General features: G+C 40.8%; 1 protein-coding gene across 3 annotated transcripts in view; it reads right to left on the bottom strand.

The window, feature by feature from the left end:
• Positions 1 to 10,077: 10,077 nt before the first annotated feature.
• Positions 10,078 to 23,205, bottom strand: part of Rhobtb1 (Rho related BTB domain containing 1) — a 59,780-nt gene continuing 46,652 nt past the window's right edge. For all 3 annotated transcript variants that reach the window (XM_063239537.1, XM_063239536.1, XM_013156807.3), the window contains 4 exons: positions 20,030 to 20,180; positions 15,418 to 15,506; positions 12,741 to 12,846; positions 10,078 to 12,246 (listed from right to left, as the gene is read on the bottom strand). In XM_063239537.1, coding sequence (XP_063095607.1) covers positions 12,077 to 12,246; positions 12,741 to 12,846; positions 15,418 to 15,506; positions 20,030 to 20,180 — 516 coding nt within the window. In that variant the 3' untranslated portion in view covers positions 10,078 to 12,076. The remainder of the gene's footprint in view (positions 12,247 to 12,740; positions 12,847 to 15,417; positions 15,507 to 20,029; positions 20,181 to 23,205) is intronic.

Raw genomic sequence — 23,205 nt, forward strand, 5'->3', positions numbered from 1 at the left:
AGGAGATGGAAAGCTAATTTTGCATATTCATTTACATACCCACGCCTCACTTTGGTTTCCAGTAACATTATATAGATGAAGAAATTACTGGTCAAGAGCTTATCATCTGCTCCCTCCACATTGCTGGTAAGGAACTGAGCCTAAGGCTGATTACCAAAAACTTTATACCAGCCTCACGGTCTTCCTATCATTGTTTGCTGAGAGGGGAAAACACGTTAAACCTCATTACTCAGTATCTGCTATTGTTACTACTGCTGGCTAACGCAACGGCCTGAAAGTTAGCGGTGAAAACAACCATTTTACTATGCTGATAGATTCTGAAATTTTGAGAGGCTCCAGGGCCAGCTTGTGTCTGCTCCTCCATGTTTGGGGCCTTCAGTGGGAAGACCTGAAATCCAAGGATGACTCAGTGACTGGAGTCCCTGGCAAGTCTACACTCATATATTTGCTGCATGATGCTGTCTCTGGGGTGAGACCTGAGTGAGGTTGTTTATTGAAACATTTTCCTCAGTTTTCTCCACGTAGCCTGTCTCAGCTCATTTGGGCTTTCTTAGAGACTGGCAGCTGGGTTCTGAGTGAGTAAGCTCAGAGAAGGCAGCATAATTTTAAGTCTTGAAATTCCTGTGGTGTCACTATACTCTGTGGCTTGAGGCAGTGTAAAAGCCACATCCAGGTTCAAAATTCATCCAGTCTGCAGAACTCCAGCTCAGATCACCTGGTAAGAATAACGTGTGGAATTGGAGATAATGTTGCCCTCATCTGGCACAATACTTTGGAATGTATTTGATGGTGTCCTGGAGCTGGCTTTTGATTGGGAACAGAGCAAAAGAGATAAAGAGGCCATGAAGGATGCTCTGTGCCCAAAGGGAGAAGAGAAGTCCCTGAGGTGGAGTCTGGCCTCAGAGCAAGGAAGAAAAGTTCTACCTCCTTACTTCAGCTTTTTTTCCTCATAAATGGTACTATCAGAAACGCTGTCTGTACGTTCCTCCTGGAGTAACTCACACTCATGTAACCAGTGGTGGCTCCAATGTTTTGCCTACATTTTTTGGCCAGTGAGATGGTTACTTCTCCAAGTGGGACAGTCGCCATAGTTTAACAGCCTAAACAGTGTAAAGACTCCTGGCACCAATGGGGCTCAGCTGCTTTGCTAGTGACTTTCTCAGACAGGAAAACACGTTCTTTAAAGGCCATGGTACCCTCTCATTCTTCACACAGATTCTCCCTAAGAGCGCTTAATTTCAGCATCAACAATAACTCTCCCTTCTCCTTGTCTTCCCCCACTTCACCATGCCCCTCCTGTTCTTCCCCCTCATCATCTTTTGCAGTACTGAGACGCAATACTGACTGGGCTAAAATTTGTAATTCTTCTGCTTCAGCCTTCCAGAGTGTTGGGATTTCGGGCAAGTGCCACCATAGCTTAGCAAGGGACTTAACTTCTTAAACTAACAGTCTGTTCTTTAGACTCAAAAATCAAACATTTCTCCATAAATAACAAGGATGGCATCAGCAACAATATTATTTTCAGTGGAGGAACCAGAGACGCTAAAAACCAATAAGAAATCTGGAGGAGCCAGTGCGAGGATGTCTCAACTTTTTTGAAAGTGTACTTGATGATTCTCATGTAACTACAGCCATATGTGACCTGTCCTGCCTGCCTGCCTGCTCTGCCATTGTTTCCTGTGCCTATTTTTTCCTAGTTTATAGGTCTTCTTGACCATCCCCTACTGTACTGTACTGTACTGGGTGTGTTCTTGCCTGTCTTTGCATTTGGGCTTCCTTTGGCCTTTGGATATTCTTCCCCAGGTAGTTCCTTGACTCCCTCACCTAACTCTTGAAGAGAGACCTATTGTCCACAGCCCTGCTGAGGTGCCAGCCAAGATCCATCATTAACCAGCAAATACGTGAGCATAGGTACTCACAGGTGATTCCAGCCTCTAGCTAGTGAGTCATCTCTGACCTTTAGGTCTTAGGGGAGATCAACTAACTCTGCCATGCCTTTTCCAAACTCTGACTCACCTAATTCGGGTCTCTATTCAGACAACACCCTTCTAGAGAAGGATGGACCTCTCTACCTTTGTCTAAGGTGGTATTCTTAATCATTTTCTTTCTTTTCTTTTTAGTTCTCCATAGCATTTATTTAATTAAAAACTACATATCCATTGGTTTCCACTGAATGCTTCCCACCATGGAATGTTAACTCTGCAAGGACAATGGATAAGTGCCCAGCACATATTAGATAGGAAACACTGCAATAAATATTTGTGGAATGAAAACACTTGTCAGTTATGCTACTGGGCCCCTTTCCAAGAGCCTGGCAGATACTGGTAAGTAATCTTAGCACTCTCCACTTGAATCTGTGTTGTGCTTCAGAACTTCTCACAACATAATCATGCACTGCTGATTTGAACTAGCAGATCACATAAAACCTATTTTTCACATCTAGTCTGTAGCATTAATTATGGCATGTTCACTTATTATTTTATTCTTATCATTATGTACAGATAGACACTAGATACTCTGTGAGGCCAAAGACTGGCCTTTTATATTTTTGGCATATAAAAATTTAAAAAATTCTAGATGAACTGAAATAATTTGTGGTAATTTCCAGATCGAATCATTGGTAAGGAAGAAGAAAGGCCAAATCAACATATGATCACCAGGCTTTGCAAGATACAAGGTAGATAATCAGCATCAAACTGGTATAAGAGATTTCTAGGACTGGAAAAAAAGCCACTCCTGGATGAGACAGTCAGTTCTGTGCCAGAGATTTTGGGTTCTGTCCTCTGCAGGATCTAAAAAGTGAGTGTTTTCGGCCCATTCTCCCACAGAGTACCTTCATTTGTGTCATCTTTTTGCATATGATATGACTTGGTCAAATGGAATTTCTACAGGGCCAGGCCTAGAGGAAAGAAGGTCAAGGTAGGGTGAGGTAGAGAAGGAGGGGACTGGTGTTAGGTATCATGTATTCTCCACAATCAAAGGGAACCTGTTATCAGCTGGGCTGTTTTAGGAGACATGCGATCTAGAATTATCTTCAGATCTGGAAGGCCCTGACTTTCTGAGGGGATTTTGAGTCAAGATACTCTGAATGAAAGCATGCTTGTCATCTGAAGACCTTGCTTATAACCAAATATTCTTAAGACAAGAGAGTTATTTCCCAATTGGTAATGAATGCAATGATCTCTGCTTTAGAATATCTTGACTGAACTAAGAGAGGAATGCTATTTTTGGAAAGAGTTGGTTTCAGCACAGATTACCATAACTCATACAGATAACATTCATCTCTGTTATCAGTGTGCCATCACTCAGAAGCAAGCAAAATTATGAAAAAAGATACCTTTTTAGGATGAGTTCAAATAATTATTCTCCCTCTCCTGTTCCAGCAATTTGCAAGATCTAAGGAGGAATAGAACCATCCCATTCCCCACATCATTGTTTGAGTAGAATCAGAAAAATGACTCCCAGAAAAATGTGCAGCTGGCTAGGTTGCTTAGACTTTGTGCAGTTAGGGGAATGTCCTGATAATTTATTTAAAAATTTCTTTTAGTTATTAAATAAATTAGGCAGTAAATTCCATGGAAACCAGGTAGTTGATACTAAAGTAAGAAATTTAAAAGTCTACCTTAAATCATCAGTTTTTGATTACTTCCTCTTGGACTGATTCTGTAGGAGGATGCTGCTCATGGAGAGAGAGAATGAAAATTGTCATTCTAGTTTTTTTTTTCGTTTTTGGAAGAAACTGTTGTTAAGCCTAGGAAATGCTGTATACTAGCAATCATAAAATTTGCACAATGTAGGTAAAATTCAGTGATGGCCTTTCAAATGACTTGTGTACATTTTTTTAGGAGGATAAACAATTGAAGTTTTGTAACTTTTAAAAATTAATATTTTTATCTTTTAAAAATTGAAATTAACTTTTACTGCTGTTTAAATTGATTTAAGAAGTTTGCCGACATAGCCTTAAAAGAGGATACATTTTTTCAACCATATTCAGCTATCAACACACAGTATTTCCATATTCCTTATATGTCTTAGCCTGTTTAATGTCATTGTAACAAAATGCCCAGGGCTGTATAACTTACAAAGAATAGAAGTTTATTTGGCTGTTAGTTCTGGGAGCTGTGAGTCATATCAAGAAAAGGCTTCATGATAGAAAAGCAGAGGTGCACGTAGAGAGACAGAACAGGCTGGCAGCCTCACTTTCTCACTGTGTATAACCCAGTAGTTCCGAGAGCAGAAGAACACCCTTCCTCTAAATGACCTAATCACCTCTTTAACATCTGACCTCCCAGCACTGCCACAATCAAATTTCAAAATGAGTTTTGGAGGGAAGAAACCATATTCAAATGAGTGAATAGTCCAGGATGGTCTTTGGGGTTTCCAGATAGAAGTCAATGGGCAGATCAATCTGTGTTCTCCCAGGAGTCTTTTCACTTTTCTGTTTTCCTTGGTTTGCCTTCAAGAACTCACTTTTGCGAGTCTCATTGCAGGAATCTTTGTAAGCTACTGGAGCCGCTGCCCCAACTCTCCAGCCCCAGAGAGTCTGAAATGCTCTGGAGCTTGTACTCACACCTTCTTCTCCACTGCCTGAGCACTTGGCCTGTGACTATCAGTGCAGGAATCTCACAGCCAGCTCTGTGGCCAAGTTTATAAACCTGAGCAGCCCTGGAGGCAAGGCGGGGTGGGAATTCCTGAAGCCATTCTTTTGCTTGGCCTCTTCCTCTTCCCTGTCTTCCCCTTCTTTATGGGTCTCATCTAAGCACATTCCTAGACCCATGGCTTGCTTGTAAATCTTCATCCTGTCTGCTTCTGGAGAACCTATTATTCTTCACATGCTGTGAGAATTAAATGAGACAAATGCTCACAAAGCAGTTATCACAGTGCTTGGTCATAATAAAAAATACTCAAAAATCAACTTTTTCACATTAGTGTTTTGAATTCTGGTAGAGTGGTGTCAAGACTTGGGGCATTGTTTCAGTTACGTCTGATGAAGAAACATTTGAATGAATTTGAAAGAATGGAGGAAAGTACATTATCGTATATCTGAGGTCTAACTACTCTGGGAATCTATGCAAATGTAAACAAAACAAGAGCAAGAGAAAATAACTGTACCACATTTGCTGGCAAGATAGTACAAGTTAATTTTTTTCTAGTTTGATAAGATCATTTCTCTGAGAGTTTAAAATTTTAGATGCCTGGTTATAGCCAATGACTACTTATTTTTAAAGAAATCAGATCTATAAAATGAAAGAATTTCTTTATAATCCAAGAATGCCAATGGGGGTGGGACTGAGAGAGAAATCATAATGGTTTGAAGGCCCTCCATCTAATCAGGTAGTGGTACTCTGATTTACCATCTGTGGCAGGATATTAGGAGAAAAGGAAGTTTTATGTTCAAAAGTATGGTGAATATTTAAATTTAAAAAATATTACAGTACATTTAAAAATATTACAGTAAAATATTACAGTAACATTGCAGACTTGCAGTGTTAGTGAAACACCAAAGCACCACAGGTACCCAGTTGAATTTTACCTCCATAGCTATCATCACAGCCTGTGTTTCTTTGGATAAGCTGCTCATTTATGGGGTGGGGATAGAGTGTGGAGGGGAAGAGATTGGTACTTCCTGTATTGCCAGCCTGTGCACTGGAATGAGCTGGGTCTGGCTTTGCCCAGCCTGGCAGTGGCCCATGCATGGTGCTGGTTCCCAAACTGGGCTTATTGCTATCAATCTCTTAACACTTCTCTTTGCTTTGAACACATTTATCCCATCATCCGTACCACTCTCTGAAGCAGTTCTGGAAGTCCTCTTTTGTGAGTATCTCTACTAGGTGTCATCAAAACTATAACTGCTGCTGCTATTCTGTCCAATGGGAAGCCAGGCTTATAAAAATATTATGTTGTGTCCTCATCCACTTTACTAATTGGATCTTGTACTTGTGACTTCTGGCTCTTCTCCAAATTCAAAATGACCATAAAAGGTAAATGTATGGATTTGATTCAGGGCATTGAGGCAGTCACAACAGTGCAACTAAAGATAGTAAGGCGTTGCTTTTTCTTTAGATTTCACACGTGAAATAGTACTAGAAGGCAATTTTCAGTGTATGTACATAAGCTTACTAGGGAATTTTTTCCCCCTGAGTTTCAAGCTATAAGTGACAAAAATTGTGCCTACTTACAATGTAGTTCAAGGAATAAGTGACAAAAATTATGCACACTTACAATGCACAATTTATTTATTTATTTATTTTCGGTTCCAGGAATCAAACACATGACCTTGTGCTTGCCAGGCAAGTGCTTACACTGCTGGGCTAAATCCCTGGCCCAGGATGGATGTTTTGATATCTGTGTACATTGAAATGATTAATCCAGCTAAGGAATTGTTTGAAGGAACATTGCGAATCTTAGTATTCAAGGGGCTCTTGAGATGACATCTAGGCCTTTTGCCTTTCATGAAGGTCAGATGACATGAAAAACCACATAACTTTGACATCCAGAAAGTCTCTTTAGGCCTCTCAAATGATAGGAAGCTAAACCTCTCTTCACTTATTGGGCTGAGTCAGAGCCTTTCAGATTTTGATGACTTCTGTCACACTGTCTCAGTGCAGGGTTTGGGGGTTAGATTTTCCTCATTGAGTCCAGTGGACACATGTCCATCACCTCAGGAGGCTTTGATTAAGTGTAGCTGACCTAGCACCTGAAATGCAGTTTTAGTTCTGACCCCAGGGGATGCACAAGAAAGTGCACTGTAGAGCCAGGGAATGGGAATTAATGAGTGGGTCTACCACCAGCAGGGTAGGAGTATAAAATGTGGAAGGTGCAGTCTGTGGCACATGATGGGTCACAGGAAGTAAGGATGGGGTGTACGTATGAGTATCATAACACAGATTTCCATGCCAGGTTATAGTCAGAAAAGCAAATAGCACAATGAAACTTATTATGCAACACCTTTTATAATATAAAACTATGAGCATAGGACAAAACTGTGTAACAGAATGCTCTCATGGTTAAAGGCATACATTGAACATGCTGCAGGAGTGGATATTTTGGGAGAAGTAGTAACAAAGGGTCCTCGCTGACCAAGGAGGACAATGTGGTAAGCACTGAAGAATGTGGCTTCTCTGGTTTGAATGTGTCCACTAACCTTTCATGTTTTAGAAACTTAACCCCTAAATTCTTATGGTATTTGAAGTAGAGTCTTTTGAAGGTAATTAGAGATAAATAAGGTCAGGTAGGGCTCTTATCAGGGACTGGGAGCTTTGTAAGACTCAAAGAGACCTGAGCTGATGTGTTTGCTCTGTCTCACTCTGTGATGTGCTTAGCTCTAGAGGATGCAGCCTCAGCAGATGCTGCACAGATGCCAGCACCAGGCACTTAGAACCCCTGGGCTCCAGCACCGGAAATTAAATAAAATACATTCGCTGTATACGTTGCCCAGTTTTTGGTGTCCAGTTATAGCAACAAAAACAAACCAAGACAATGGCTAACTAAACTTTTTAAGGAGTGTAAGAAAGAAATTATTGAGAGAAATAAAAAAGGAAGTGCTTCAAGTGAATCAGAGGCTCAGGCAAGGTTGGCCTGTGATGCTCCAACCTTATGCAACAGAGACAATGGAGGCACAGTGAAAGGAAGTGACCTCTCAGTGTCACCCTCCCACCCCCTTCCCTTCAGTGCCACCTCCTTTAAAGGTCCCACAGTTCTTAGTTTCTGATTCTTTAATCACCTGTGAAGCATGAAGTAGCAAGCCTGGCACTTGATTGAACAAACAATTAGTAGAAGACCACATATCTTATTCTGTAACATGCATGGTTGTCTTCTTTTGGATTTCTTGACTTGGTTTTCAACATGCTGAATACTCTGACTCGCCATTTCTCTCTAGCTTCCATTTACAGAGTACTTAATTGGACAAAGCATTGTGTCACATGCTTTACCTAAATTATCTTCAGTCTGTACTGGAAAATCAGTGAAACCTGTTCGCATTTTCTAGAAGACTCAAGCATAGAGAGGCTGTGTATCTTTCCACATGGCAGTTAAATATAATATTCCATGAGTGTATCACTCCAATTAGGACTACCATGAATCATGAATCATTAAGGTACATATAAAAAGATAATAAAGGATATAAATTACATTTATAGAAAGGGCTAACCTAACGTTAGTATCCAAGCAGAAAGAAATGCATGAAGTTTTTTCTTTAGTAATGTCTCGTTATATCTAACCATTGTTTTCTTTGGGATTGCAAAATATTCAGACACGAAATGCTTAACAAATATGCCTTCCTGGGTGTCACATTTAGGTAGCTCTCATTTCATCTCCAAGCTATGGAAATCCATGTCACTAAGATATTCTGTTTTATGGAAACAGTGAGCGATTGGAGTGATTTCTGGCAGTCACCTCTTGTTTGCTCCTGTTATTTATAGCACGTTCATGGCTATGGACACCCAGTGGCATGATTTATTGGTTTCCATCCCCACATTATCTCTTTATAAATTATTTCCGTGTATTTTAGACTATAGTCTACAAATATCTAACTGATGAACATCTGCACATTTACCCAGAGAAAGACCACACATGTCAATGGCTTAAGCAAAATTATTCAGTTTAGAGGCACTGCCAGTGCAGAGTGGGTTTCTCAAGTGCAGCCAAACAAAAAGCACTGCTTCTTTACAAGTACAGCATCTGCAGGTCAGCTGTGTTGCCACACAGCTGCCTTTGGTTCTCAGTCTATGCCTTTCATGTTGTACACACCACCTACATTTTAATTAGAAATTCAAGACACCAAAGTCTTCATTGGAAAACAAAATAAGTCACAAGATATGCAACAAACCCATATATTAGCACTTTGGAAGAAAGTACGCTGTGGCCTGGAGCACTTAATTCAGCTTCCATGGCTTTGGCCAATGGCTTCTCTCTCTCTCTCTCTCTCTCTCTCTCTCTCTCTCTCTCTCTCTCTCCTTTTAATGTTAATTTTTCGCCTGCTTGATTTTTGCTTTGTGATGCTGCTTCTTAATTACTTGCATTTATACACTCAGACACATAAAACACAAACCCACGCATGTTCCCTGGTTAACTTTTACCTTTACAAGTTTTATGCAGTAGCCACATTCTTTTAGAAAAAAAGAAATTGCTGTTTGCTCACTGGTATCCAGTTAGGACGGACACTCACACACACACACACACACACACACACACACACACACACCCCTCAAGAAATACCCAAGAAAATATTGAATTTTGACAATTTTGAAGGTGATATGCCATAAAATAGAAGCAAGTGTGAAAAAAATCTCAGAAACATTGAACTTTCACAGTATTGCATAATGAAAATATTTTAGTTCCCTCTAGCCAGTTGAATGGTTCCCCAAGTGCTATTATAAGAATGTTGAAATTCATGATGATTTTCCAGCCCCTCTTGGAGAAACGTGGGCCACTACATTTTTTTCCTTTCGGAACTGGGGATCGTAGACCATTACTTTCTATAGGTAAGACTTCATTGCTGTAACTATGTAAAAGGTCTTCTGATTGAGACCACCTTTTGAAAGGTTTGAGGATGTGTTGAAAATCTGTCATTTTTCCACAGTTACTTTCTGTAGTGGTCAATTCCTTCCAATGGAGTTATAGAGAACATGCTACTCAGAAAAGTCCTCTCTGGATAAACATCACAGCCTCTATACTCTGTTCCCCAAGTCTTTTTTTAGCCCTGCTTCTAAAGGAAATGCTTCTTCCTGAGTCCCCCAATCAGAACTTTCACTTAATTGCTGACAGAATTGCCCAAAGAGAGACTATCATCATTCCACCAATAAAGAGATGGCCACCCCCTACCCCAAGACTGGTCCATGTTTAGTAATGTAACTCTTTTATCAAGAGCAAGGAATCAGACACTTCATTTACATCATGGTATTGGGATCTGTGATACTAAATGATACTAAAAACAATGACGACAATCATTCAGACTGCTTTGTTACTGAAGCACCCACATCTCAGTGACCCAGAACCTTTAAAGTGCTGATTGTTTTTAAAAGTTGCTAAATTACATGCGTGGCATGATGTTAATTCTTAAAACAAAAACTGGAGGCATTTTATAGCTAAACAGTTTTATTGGCTTTTTGTGAAATAAAAAACATGAAACAAACCACCATGGTAAAAGGCCATAATCAGCATCAACCAAATGAACCAGCCACTTGGTCACAGTAGCTGATAACAACATTAGTGGATATTATTGCTTGTACCCCATGTTCATTTATATGTCCATTACATTTTGGCAAGATCACAATAAATGGGAACTTTGGTTGTATAAATTCAAACTATGACTACTCATGAAAACTCAACCTCTATTATCTTATGATGGGATACATGTCAATTCTTTCAGAGCCTTGACATTTATCCTCTCATTTGGACTCGTGTCTCCTTTCTTTAATAATTTACAACCTTATTTTAAAGAATAAAGTGGATGTACTCGTCAGCATCCTCACTCCACTGCTGCCTCTTTTGTCATGAGAGGTGATGTGTTTCTGGGCCTCTCTAAGCTCTTGTGTGTTTCCTTTGCAGGGAATCACTATGCCCATCTGTAATGTAGAGATTTTCAAATGCATAGCACTGTAGCACTGGGGTTTGGAGTCAACTGTCTCTTTTCCATCTTTGGAAAAGCTAAAAGAAAGTTAAAAGAAAGTCAGCAGCCCTTAACATTGGAAAGTTGACTTTGCAGCGGGATGAGCCCATCCCGGCCACATGGCATCCCACAGCAAGTATGGAGCTGTGGCCTTCAATGCTCTGTGTGTGCTGCAGTATTTGAATTTATAGAGAAGCAGTGACTGACTATCTCTTGAAAGCTTCCGGCTCAACGTTTTATATTTTAACACTGAGAACTTAGAAGGACCAAGGGTCAAAACTAACTCACGATAGCACCATATCCTAGACTCCTGGGATTAGATTCCTTTCTGTGTTGGGGAAGGTGGAGACTCCGCCTACAGATGTGTGCTCTCAAAGGCCCCGCTAAATTTCAGCAGGCATGGTGTCCCACCTTAGCCTGTTCCTGCAGCAACATGAATTTTCCCTGGGAAGAGTTAAAAACAATGTTGTACAAAATGAAACCGGCCACAGGTGGGAGACCCGAGGAAGCCTGTTTCGGTAGTAAAATGTGACAAACCTGTAGATGGTCAGAAAAGTCTAGGGACCTTTTCCCTGCCCATCTCAGTTCAAGTCAGTGGAGAGTCTGCATGCAGAAGCATGGCGAGACCAAGGAATACTGAGAGACAAGAACCCTAATTCAGCAATCCACACACCAATGCTCTAACGGTATTGAATGTATTCAGGTCCGCCAGGAGGTCTGCCCTGGATAATGCTGTAATTTAATAAGCCCTTCTAATGATTATAAAGATTACCCTCTTGAATCTAAGACATTTTAAACAAGGAATATTTGCTATCACTATATTTTACATGGCACATATAACCATATAATTACTAGCACTTACACAGCAAATATTGTAAATACACATTCTTGGAGTTGAGTTGGTAATTATACTGATGTTATTCAGCAGAACAAAGATTAAGCACTTTCAACTTGCACGCTGGGAGATTCCAGCCCAACCTTTTACTTCACAACAAAAAGATAACCCTCTAATTACATCATGCTCAGTGGTCATGTGGGCCCAGAGACTCACAAGGCAATGTCATGGTCAATTTGTGGCCTGTAAAACAAGGTAATACATAGTATTTTTATTTCAACAAAATACAAGAGACCATATAAAAATATTTTCCAATTTGGAATCTGAAACATGAAAGCTGAATATTTTCTTTGTATAAAAAGAAACAAAGTAACGGACTAAAGTTTATTAAGCCGTCTAACAAAAAATAGAAGTATTAGTTTAAGGAATGCAGTGAGAGTCAGCTTCCCTTTTTGTCCAGGCTCATGGATGGTGAGCTTGTGCTTTGATCCTAACAAAGATAAATGCACAAAAGTGGAAGAAGGTCAGTGCCTGAAACCTGAACTCTATCGCATCTCTAAGAAGACGACTAATTTTACAGTAGTGCTTTGAAAAGCGGTGTGTCAGATTACTGGGTGTTTTTTGCTTCCTCTTCAGGCCACTGCTGGAGATGAATTCCAGAAGCACCACTTGCGTCTTGAGTGATGTTTATTTAGTGCAATATCTTCCTTTTCTCGCTCCCTTTTCACACGCTGGTAGTGGTCTTCCTCCTTCAGGTACCACACCGGGGGCCAGCGGTGCCGCTCAAAGTACTCCTGGTTGTCTGGTGAGGAAAGAGACTGGTGATAGCCCTGCTGCAGAACTCAAATTGTTCTATGTGCTGGGCCTTGTGACTCCTGCTTTGCATATATTCTCTCGCCACCCCAGTGTGGCAGGGACTTTGATCAGGCCCACTTACAGAGAGTGACAGTAAACTTTTAGGAGACAGACTCCTGTCTTCAGCCTTGCATCTGGGTACAGAGAACCTGGACACTTTGCTGCAGAGTCTGAGCTTCTCTGGAGGCATGCCTCCCTGAACATGAGAGTGCCACCAACTACAGGCTGTGCCCAGGGATCCGAACTCCAGCCCACACTAATCTTCCAAGCAAGTCATTCTGCAAAGAGCATCCCCATCCTCCAATTCTTTGGATCACGTCATATGTGAGGAATTCTCCCCAAGCCACCTTCTGAGCATCCTGTCTCTCCTAGGCATGGAAGGGAGCTGCTCCACTCACAGCCGAGGAGAACTGGACAGATGGGGACCTGACACAGTCTTACCTGCAGATTTTGATTTGATTTCCTTGCGGAACTTGGAACAAACACTGTTGTAGTTGGTGCAGATGTGGTGCAAACACCAGGCAGCCAGCTGGTTGGCATTGTGAAACTGCAGAAAAAAGATCAAAAGCAAGTCAGGTTCTAGTTTCTAAAGGGAGGCTGTGAAGAAACAGGAAACCATTGTAGGGGTGATAACAAGTAAAGGGTCAATAGAACGAGTCCAGGAATGCTCTTGTTTTGACCTCAATATTTTAACTTCAGCCATGGATCTGATGCCAGGCAAGTGTAGTGTTTGATACGCCCTTCCTTAACCCCCCTCCACTATGATAGACGTGCCCAAAATAATCACTATATTGCATGAAGAATTTCAAGCATGCTTTGCCCTCCCACTTTTCTGTGCCACCTGGCCCTCAATGATAGGCGACTGTGCCCTCTGGAAGCAGCAGGCAAGAGGAGGGAGCAGCAATGTCATCTCCGTTTAAGGAAGCCTCCGCAACAGAATACTCTGTGTCACATGTCAGAGCTCAGCTTGCTGGGGCCAAAGATCCGAAAGAGGAGACTGTGAAATGCATGACTGTCCTATACCTGTCCTTTGGTTACATAACGAGAGCAGGCAGTATGGGCAGGGTGGGAGGGATCCAAGTACTCCATGCTTCTCTTTTGAGCAGAGGCAACTGAGGGGGCTATAACTGAAAAAGACTGGACGCTCAAAAACTGATAGCCAATCAACTCTCCTTTACCTTGTAAGATCTGGCAGGATTCTCTGACCCCCTCCCCTTCTAAGTCTGGCTTTTCTTCAGCCAGGCGAGATCCTGGAACTACATGTGGCTCCCCCATGGTGCACTTCTCCACTATGAAGACCACTGGAAAAGCCCAGGACCTCAGAAAACCACTCATGAGACTCAGACAATCGTAGCCCCAAACATCTTGAGAGGGTGAGGCTGGTGCCTCCTGGCTTCTTCTGGCTTTTGATTTATCTTAGAAAATAAGGTTGGACCTATGGTATGCTGAGTTGGCTTTTAACAGCTTGAAAAAGGCAACTGTGTACATTTCTTTCCTGTTCTGAGTTCAGTAACTTTGTGTTGTAAAACTGGCCATGATGGAACCATTTATAGCATAGAAACTGAAAATGCAACAGATTAGGGTCCCACATGCCCCGAGGCAATGTTAGACACTCTCCAGCACATGCTTGGGTTAAGGTCTAACCAGTGAGTAGGGGACTCCATCTAAACTGTTTCTGCCAAGGTTTGTCAAGGTTTATTAGAAATATTTCCTTGCAGGGTACGTGCATGGGTGGGGTGCAGGGACAGGACAGAACGGCAATACAGAGCAAACCTTGGCTCAAGTGAATTGGTCCTATATGAAATTCTGAGTCACTTCATTTTTACTCTGGGAGAGATACTGGACAGAGCCAAAGTCATAGATTATCCCCCAAACTAGGGGTGTTTCAGAAGGTCTCAAATTTCAAACTGTGGGCATCACAACTAATTTTGATGGGGCTTGCTGATTCTACACAATGGATGTCTGCCCTCAGTTTTCATTGAAATCACTCATGAGGGTGTTTTTCACACTGAATTTTAATAATCTGTGATGGTGTTTGTTTCTTTTATCTGCCTGTGATTGTTCAGAGGGCAAAGAATCTATTATTTGTATGTACATGTTCTTGGCCTAGAGCAGTGCCTGGTGTGGGGGGAGAAAGTGACATTCGTTACATGTTAAGTCCCAGCGAATAGGCTGCTATAAATCCTCATCTGCCTTCTTCCCCCTTGAACCCAGGCCATCTCTTCTGGCTTCAGCTGGACTGCCTAACATCTGCTCCACGGCCACCTTCCTCTTCCTGAAAACACCTCCTTTCCTTTGGCTGAGAAATATCAGTCTAAGCTATCTGACTGAAGATAACAGTAAGCCACCATCCTGACAGAGAAAAGCAAACTTAATGGGCAGAGAGATTGCACAATTAATTGTTCATTCTTTCAGACTGTAAACTCGCTGTTCATCAGTTTGTGCCAGGGACCAGCTCATTTTGCTGATGTGCCTTCCACTACAAGACATTTTCCATTCCTTGGACTGTTTCTTGAACTTTCCTCCTACTTGACTTTCACAATAATCTGTAAGGTTGGGAGGGTGTAAGTTACTATCTGACTGGATGAAGAAACAGAGGCAGAGGTTAGCTTTGCGCCCTGAGGGTGTTATGTGTTGACAAAGCTGAAGCTGGACCTTTGGCCTTCTCTAAAGAAGAGTGTAAATGTGTATTGAGATTATGGATATTGATATTAACAAATAACTGATTTTACAAAACTCCAGGAAAGCTCAGTGAGCAGTGGGCTATTATAGGGTTACATGTAATTCTAGAAACTAATCTTGGCTAGCACACGCCCAAGGATTCCAAGAAGGAAAACACACACGATCTCTCTCTATCTTGCTTCAGTGGTTCTCTCACATGTGAAGCCAGTGCCTTACGGGACAAGGGACTGGTGTGGGGGTAGGGTTTTTCTTTTTTCAAATGAAGCTCAGTAGGCTGAATGGTTCTGAAATGTTAAACTCTCAGATCTTCTCAGTGTACATGTTGTAACCCAGTGGTGACACCTTTATTTAGACAAATGCAACAGTAGAATGCTTTACCAGGATTAAATGAACTGGCTGAACACACAGAAGAGGTGAAAATCAAGCTGCTACAAACCTGGGCCAGTTCCAGATAGGAAAGCACTTCCCCGTCGATGCCCACACCATTCATGGCAGCCTTGGTCAGTTCCTGAACCGCATGCTGCTCTGCGGAAGAGAGAGGGCAGGAGAACGTTACACTGTACTCCGCGGGCCAAACATGGGTCTGCAGAAGCTGGTCTAGGACCATTATAAGAGAGGAAATCTAGGACGTAGCTCTGGGCAGCCATCTGAACTGAATCCAGGATCCATTTCAATGTGTGGCCTTTCTGTTTGCAGAGTTCTGCTTTCCAGTCATTAGATCATCATCTTCTTTGGGGACTCTTATCTGTACTTCTGAAACAGCCAGGATCCTCCAGACCTGTACTTTCCTGTCCAGGACAGTAACTGTAAGCCATATGAGACTATAGAAACTTAAATGAATTCAAATTAAATACAATGAAAAGTTCAGTTCCTCAGTCACACTGACCATATCAAATGTGCCATAACCACATCTGTCCACTGCACTGAACAACGCAGAACATTTTCATCACTGCAGGACAGTTCTACGGGACAGTGTAGTTTTCCATGGCACCACTTTCTTACACTCCTCTAGACACGTTTTTGTTAGTTTTTTCACACACATCATCCTGACAGTGAAGAGATTGAGTGACAGAAGAGTAACACTATTTGGAGAATTAAAAGTGTGAATGCAAACATCTGTCTCAGCAGCTACAGATGTATGATGGATTGCTTGATCTCTTGGATTATAAAGATGGCTTGCACTTCAGTAAGAAGTTCAACAGAAGTCTGATTTAGAGAGCTATTTCTACCTGTGAGCTTGTGTATGCTCGCATTCGTATGCTGAATTTAAACTGTGATTTTCAGCCTTAGCTAAGCACTTTTTGCCTCCCACCTCTAGGGCTGACATGAGATACTGGCCCAGGATTTCTAGCTCTGCCATGTGTCACTACTGGCACTGTGCTTGCTCTTCTAATCCAGCAGTGAGTATACTTTATTTTATTGTGCTTCACTTTTTTACACTTTGCAGATATTGTGTGTGTGTGTGTGTGTGTGTGTGTGTGTAACACACTGAAGGTCTGGGCAACCCTGTGTTGAGCAAGTCTATTGGTACCATTTTTCCAACACCATGTGTTCACTTAGTATATCTGGTCGCGTTTTGGTACTCCTCTCAATACTTCTAAGTTTTTCATCATTAATGTATATCTTACGGGGACCTGTGATGGGTGACTTTTGGTGTTACTATTGCAATTGCTTTGGGGTATCAGGAACTGTGTCCGTGTAAGAAGGTAACTATTGTGTGTGATCTGACTGCTCACTGACCAGCTGTTCTTCAGTTTCTCTCCTCCTCCTGGGGCCTTTCTTTTCCCTAAGACATTATAACATTGAAATTAGGTCATTTAATAAGCCTACAATACCTTTTAGCATTCAAGTGAAAGGAGGAATTGCCTCTCTCACTTTAAATAAAAAAGCTACAAGTGATTCTGCTTAGTGAGCAAGGCATGTCAAAACCCAGGATAGGCCAAAGCTAGGCTTCTTGTACCAAACAGTCAAGCTGTTAATGCAAACGGAAAGTTCTTGACAGGAATTAAAAAGTGCTACTCCAGTGGATGCATGAAGGATGAAAATGAAAAACTGTCTTACTGCTGATCTGGAGTTTTAGTGGCCTGCACAGAAGCTCCAACCAGCCACAGCACTCTCTTAAGCCAAAGCCTAATCCAGAGCAAGACCCTAACACTCTTTAGTTCTGTGCAGGCTGAGGGAGATGAGGACACCGCAGAAGAACAATCTGTAGCTAGTAGAGGTGGATTATGAGGCTTACAGAGGAAAGCCAGCTCCATGACCTAAGGTGCAAGAGGAAGTGCCGATGGGGAAGCTGCAGCAAGTTCCCCTGACTCGGCTAAGACCGCTGACGAAGGGACTGCACTCAAAAACAGCTTCCCAGTGTGGACAGAACTGCCTTAGGAGCAGGCCACCGGCAGCACTTCCACAGCTAGAGAGGAGGAGCCACTGCCTGGCTCCAAAGTTCAAAGGCAGAGTGGCCCTGTCATTAGAGGCTAAAGTAGCTGGTGACTTTAAGTTGAAGCCAGTCTTTATATAATTACCGTTCTAAAAATCCCAGGGCCCTGAGAAACTATTCTAAATCTGCTCTGCCTGTCCTCTACAAATGGAACAACAAAGGCTGGAAGATGGCACATCTGTTTACAAGACAGTGTATTGAGTATTTTGAGATGTATGCTCAAAAAGAAAAAAAGGATTCCTTTGAAAATATTACTGTTTATTGGAAATGCACCTGGCCACCCACGAGCTCTAATGAGGATGTAAAACAGCCATGAATTAAGTAATAATTTCAACTTTCATATTTAAGAGATGTATTTTTCCTGGGGATTTAGCTCAGTGACACAAACACCCCGCCTGGCAAACATAAGGTCATGAGTTCAATCCCTCGTTATATATATAAGGCTGGAGCTGCCACAGGTAGTCATCCTCTTATGGAGCTGGGAAAAATAAATTGAAAACTTTCTTGAAAGTATTTACCATTCTAGATGGCATTAAGGACAATTGTGGCTTGATATAGTCCCAGCTACTAAGGAGGCTGAGGCAGGAGGACTGAACTAGCCTGAGAAATTTAGCAGAACCCTTTCTTGAAAAATACAGAAAGATGGGAATGGTAGTGCAGTGATGGAACTCCCCAGGTCTGCAAAAATATCAATGAAACATTTGTGATCCATGCGAGGAGGCCACAATATCTCATAGGAGTTCAGAGGGCTGTGAGGAAGGCACATGGCTGTAATCCCAGCACTCAGGAGGCTGAGGCAGGAGGATCACCATGGATTTAAGGCCAACCTGGGCTACACAGTGAGTTTAAGCACAGCCTAAATTACAAAGCAAGACTGTCTCAAAAACAAAACAAAGACTACATATATATATGAAGTTGATTCCAATCTTTTCGCGAGAAGGATCACTTCCGTGTTGTTCAATGCTGGACTTAATAAATTACTTTTCACTATTTCAAAACAAATCAAATTTATTTTCAAAGCTCAAATCATTGTAAAGCTGTGCAGAGCTGCATTTGAGTTTATATTTCTGAAAAATAAATTTTGCATCACAGCCTCATACAGTATTTAAAAAGTAGTACACTCATTGCAATCTGTGACTTCAGGTATGTTGGTTACAAAGTTTTTTTAAAGTCTAATGGTGATGCTTCTACTCTCTTTTCACTCAGGGGAGAAGTAAGGTAAAGAAAGGACTTTGATCTATTAGTTTGTTTCAAATAGAAGAAATCTGTGGATCAACTGTGTATTATGGCACAGGCCTGTATCCCCTCAAAACTCTGAGAGGCTGAGGCAGGAGGATAGTAAATTTTTCAGAATAAAAAAATAAAAAGAATTGGGAATGTAACTCAGTGTAAAGTCCTTGGGTTCAATTCCCAGTACTGTAAAACAAAACCAAACCAAAGCCTTGGGAGGATGGAAAAATTAATCTTTCATGGAAAGTCATTGCTAGAAAGTAAAGTGCATTTAGGATTGGTTGGTTTGTTCACATGCTCACTTTTATTCAATTATTATAATTTTGAGACAGGTTCTCACTGTGTAGCTCAGGCTGGCTTGGAGTTCATGACAATCCTTCTCTCTTAGCTTTCCTAGTGCTAGGATTATAGGCACACACCACCATGCCCGGATAATTATTTAATAAATATTTATGGAGAACCTAATATGCTCATAAACTTTTCCATGTGCAGGGGAAAGACCAACGACCAAGATAGTCCCTGCTTTTCTGGTTACTAGGAGTCAATGAAACACAGTGGTAAACACCCAAATTGCTAACTGACACCTCTGATGAATGAAGCAGAAGGTTTAAATGTTTAAAAATGGGTATTTAAATGCATATATCTTACATATAGGCTTGCTTTAGCTTACCAATGGAACAAATCTAGAAATCACAGATAAGGTTTCTGAAGATAAGCCAAATCTCCCTTGCTTTTTTTTTTTTCTTCCCAAAATGAACTTGACAATGTCAGAACATTTTCTAAAATAGCTTTAAGAAAACCACTTACATAATGCTTACTATGTGCCAGACAGTGTTCTAGGGACTTTATATATTTTAACTCGTTTAATCTTCATAAACACTCTGTGGTAGATAATATTATCCCCCTTTTAAGGAGCGAGATCGCTGTGATACAGAGCTCAGGTTATGTAAAGGAGAAAGTCATGTGGCCGGTAAGCTGTGGAGCCAGGATGGGAAGCCAGCTCTGCAGTTTATGTTCTTAACCACTGCACCATTGTCTCTCCCTTAAACACTATGTCTGTGCACACATTCTGGGGATAACAGTTTTATTTCAAATTCTGTGACTCAGCAAGTACGGAGTGGTGCCTCCCGGGCAGGGGGCTTGGGTTACTCATCTTTATATCTATACTACCTAATAGGACCGGCCACAAAATAGGTCTGTAATACTTACTGAATCGAATGGGATTGTCTAATACATCTGCTCAGCTCCTATCACCCGAAATGAGATGGTTTTGCTTGGGCGGGGTATAGAAAAGTTTTATTCTGAGGAAACCGTATTTTTGTTTAAAAGTGACTTTGATAAATATGGCAGGCACAGCACAGCTCCAAGTCTCCAGCCTTACCTGCAAGTGCAACCAAGTGTGGCAGGCAAAATCTGTTTGCCAAGGCGATTAATTCCAGTGGGTCCAGGTCCAAGTTAGGTGACAACTGCTTGGTATAGAGATAATCCAACACTGCTTGCATTGATATCTTGTTTATGTTTGGGAGATACACCTGAAATGTTATAGGAAAAGCTGAATTCTGCTGGTAAAAGCAGGCACATTTTCAGGCGATGCTGCTTATAAATACCCCAAAGGCCTGACTTGATACCTGCTTTGAGGCTGTACATAGAAGTGGTTCAGTATTTATGGCTTTAAACATAATAGCATGATTTGTAGAAGACAAAAGAGTGGAATTGCCTGACAAAGCCTGATTCGGAATTTTTAAATGGCTATTTGGACGTATAAATCAGACAAATGGACTGTAAATGTTTGATGACATTATGAGCCCTCCTTGCCAAGTACCTGATAATATTCTATTGTGGAGAAAAAAATCTCCTAACAACATGACAGGTGTGCATGTGGAGGGGAGCTATAACCATGCTGTTGCTGACACAGGGTGTCATCCGGCTCCCTGGGATGTCCAAAATAGAGGATGTGCAACCACCCAGATGCTACAGTGACTGGCACAATTTTGGTGTTCAATTGGTACATGCTGGTACCACATATACACTGTGTTATTTTTCCTACAACTACATGGATCCAGTGAGAACCTGTCTCAATCATGCTGGAACATGATTATGTCTCAGAGAACCCAAGAGAATCCTTGCCTGGAAAATCTGGGGGAGTGGCTGGTTCGGCATGGTAACCTGTCTCTGTATGATTCTCCCAGATCTCTCCTGGATACTTGGACTGTTTTTGATATAAATCCATGCTAGAATTTTTTAAGAATGAGAGACTATCTGGGAGCTTCACTGCTAGAGGGGTGGCTATAGCTCAACGGGGATATATATGCTTTAGCAGCCACTCTTTATGTCTTTAGCTTCATAAGGCAGAGTCTGGAAGAGTATAGAATGATATCACTTGCTTTCCTTATGGAAGTGCTGATGATTATAAAAATTAACCTAGCATCAGGTGCTAAGTTTTCCATATTCATGATCTAATTTGGTCATTAAATCTTCCCTGGAAGGAAGAAGCTGTTATTTTCCTATTTTACACTTAAGGAAATTGAGGTTTGGAGAGGTTAAGTCTTATATCCAAGGTCACAAAGATGGGAAGTAGTGATGGGGATTTAAATCCAGGGAGCATAATTCCAAAATCCATGTTTTGAATTGTGGTTCAGTACTGGAAGCCCTTAATGGAAAAGAAAAAAAAAGTTTGGCTTATAGAACAATAAAGCATTGTGTTTCACTAATAGCTTCTAAGAATTAGATTTGTAATTAAAAAGATGAAAATTATAAATGTCTTAGTTCTGGTACTTACCAAACCTGTATATAGCATATAAAGATATAAATCTATATGTTATATATACTTATATCTACCTATATATATTTATATATTACATGATTATACATCTTTCCATGTGTAGTCATACATATAAAAACATATCTCATTGTATATATATGAAATTGTATGCTCCTATGTGAATATGTATAAGAATGGAGATGAGCCCCTGCCCGCTTCTACAAGGACCTCATAGACTGTGGTTCCACAATTCAGCTATAGTGACCTTTGCTATTCTCCACTCACAGGTTACCTGAGAGAGGCAATAAACTTTAAGATGGGCAAAGCCACTCTTTAATGCTTCACAGTGAAAGCCCAGACAAATTCCTAGACATATTAAGAAATTTACTGCCTCCCCATTGTAGACCTAGTCAGTGAAAATATGATCCCAGAAATAAGATGCTTGGGTTGTTACCATAGATGACATGTTAAGAATGATAATTTCATGCTTTTTTTTTAAGCACAACTTGTACAACAGATAGAATTTGATGATAAGAAACTATTACTGATACCACTTTTTAAAAATAATGACATGCTGGATTATAAGGAATGTTATTCTCTTAACCAGTTGTACCTACATATGAATAATTAATTGCTACACTGTGTGTATCCTTACATACATGTACTGTATGTTATATATATAAATGGATTTATTTTACATAGACAATGAATTATAGTATACAAACTCATTTCTTTGTGGATGAATACCTAGCAAAATGTCATTTCTCTAGAATGATGGATCAGCACAATTTTTATAAAACTGAAGAAAAAATTGTGAAATTTTAAGATATGAATGATTTTGTAGTAAAAGCACCCACATTTTACAAAGCATACATGCTATATTACTCACGGCTAATGTCATCTTCAGAACTTCTACTCATTCAGATATAGGGATGTGCACTCCTTTCAGAAAAGAATGACTCAAGGGCTGGGGTAAGAGTCCAGAATCGGCCCAGAGAGACTCGTGAAAATGCTATGTAACCTTTGATAAATCACACATCCTCTCTGACCTTTAGTTTCCCCATCTATCACATGGGAGAAATTTGGAAGAGATGCTAACATTTCTTCACTGAGACTCACAGTTTTGAAAATACACAGATTACATTACCACTGTTTGATAAGAGTACATTCTAAATCATTTCTTACAGAAAAAAATCTTCTTTGAAATACAAATGTGAAAATGGGCATCCTAAGTAAGAGAGTTATTTCTGGCAGCAGGTGAGTACAGATTCCAGTGGGCGGCCATGCCCCAGTGCTCCCAGGGTCCTGGTGTTCCTGTGTCTGTAATCACTCATGGCCTGCTGTGTCCTTTGTGATGAATATGAATTAACATTTTTTGAAGCAGTGATTCTCTTTGGAAAATAATGTTAGGGATGCTTAGAAGTAACCATCCAATGGGAATCAACTGAAAACTTTTTCATAACATGCTTCTCCTCCTCATGGATGATTTTTTAAAACAAAATCTGATTCTGTGATTTCTACATTTATAACTCACTATATATTGAGAGAGTGAGAGATAGAAAAGTAGACAGAAAGAGGCCTTTTAATAACACTTGAAAAATAATATAAAGGTATAGAAGAGTGAAATCATTTGCATCCCAACTGCTGAATGTAAAGAAAAGAGTAATGAAAGAAAATATAATGCTATCCTAAACAAGGTCCCACATACCAGTTTAACATTTTAATTGTGAAGATTATCTTGGACCATCAGGCTTATAATTAGAGATGCTTTCATAAAGAATAAGAAAGTATTTGAA

The sequence above is a fragment of the Cavia porcellus genome, unplaced genomic scaffold, assembly GCF_034190915.1.
Source record: "Cavia porcellus strain 051 isolate PalLab524CR breed Dunkin Hartley unplaced genomic scaffold, mCavPor4.1 scaffold_28, whole genome shotgun sequence".
Lineage (NCBI taxonomy): Eukaryota > Metazoa > Chordata > Mammalia > Rodentia > Caviidae > Cavia > Cavia porcellus.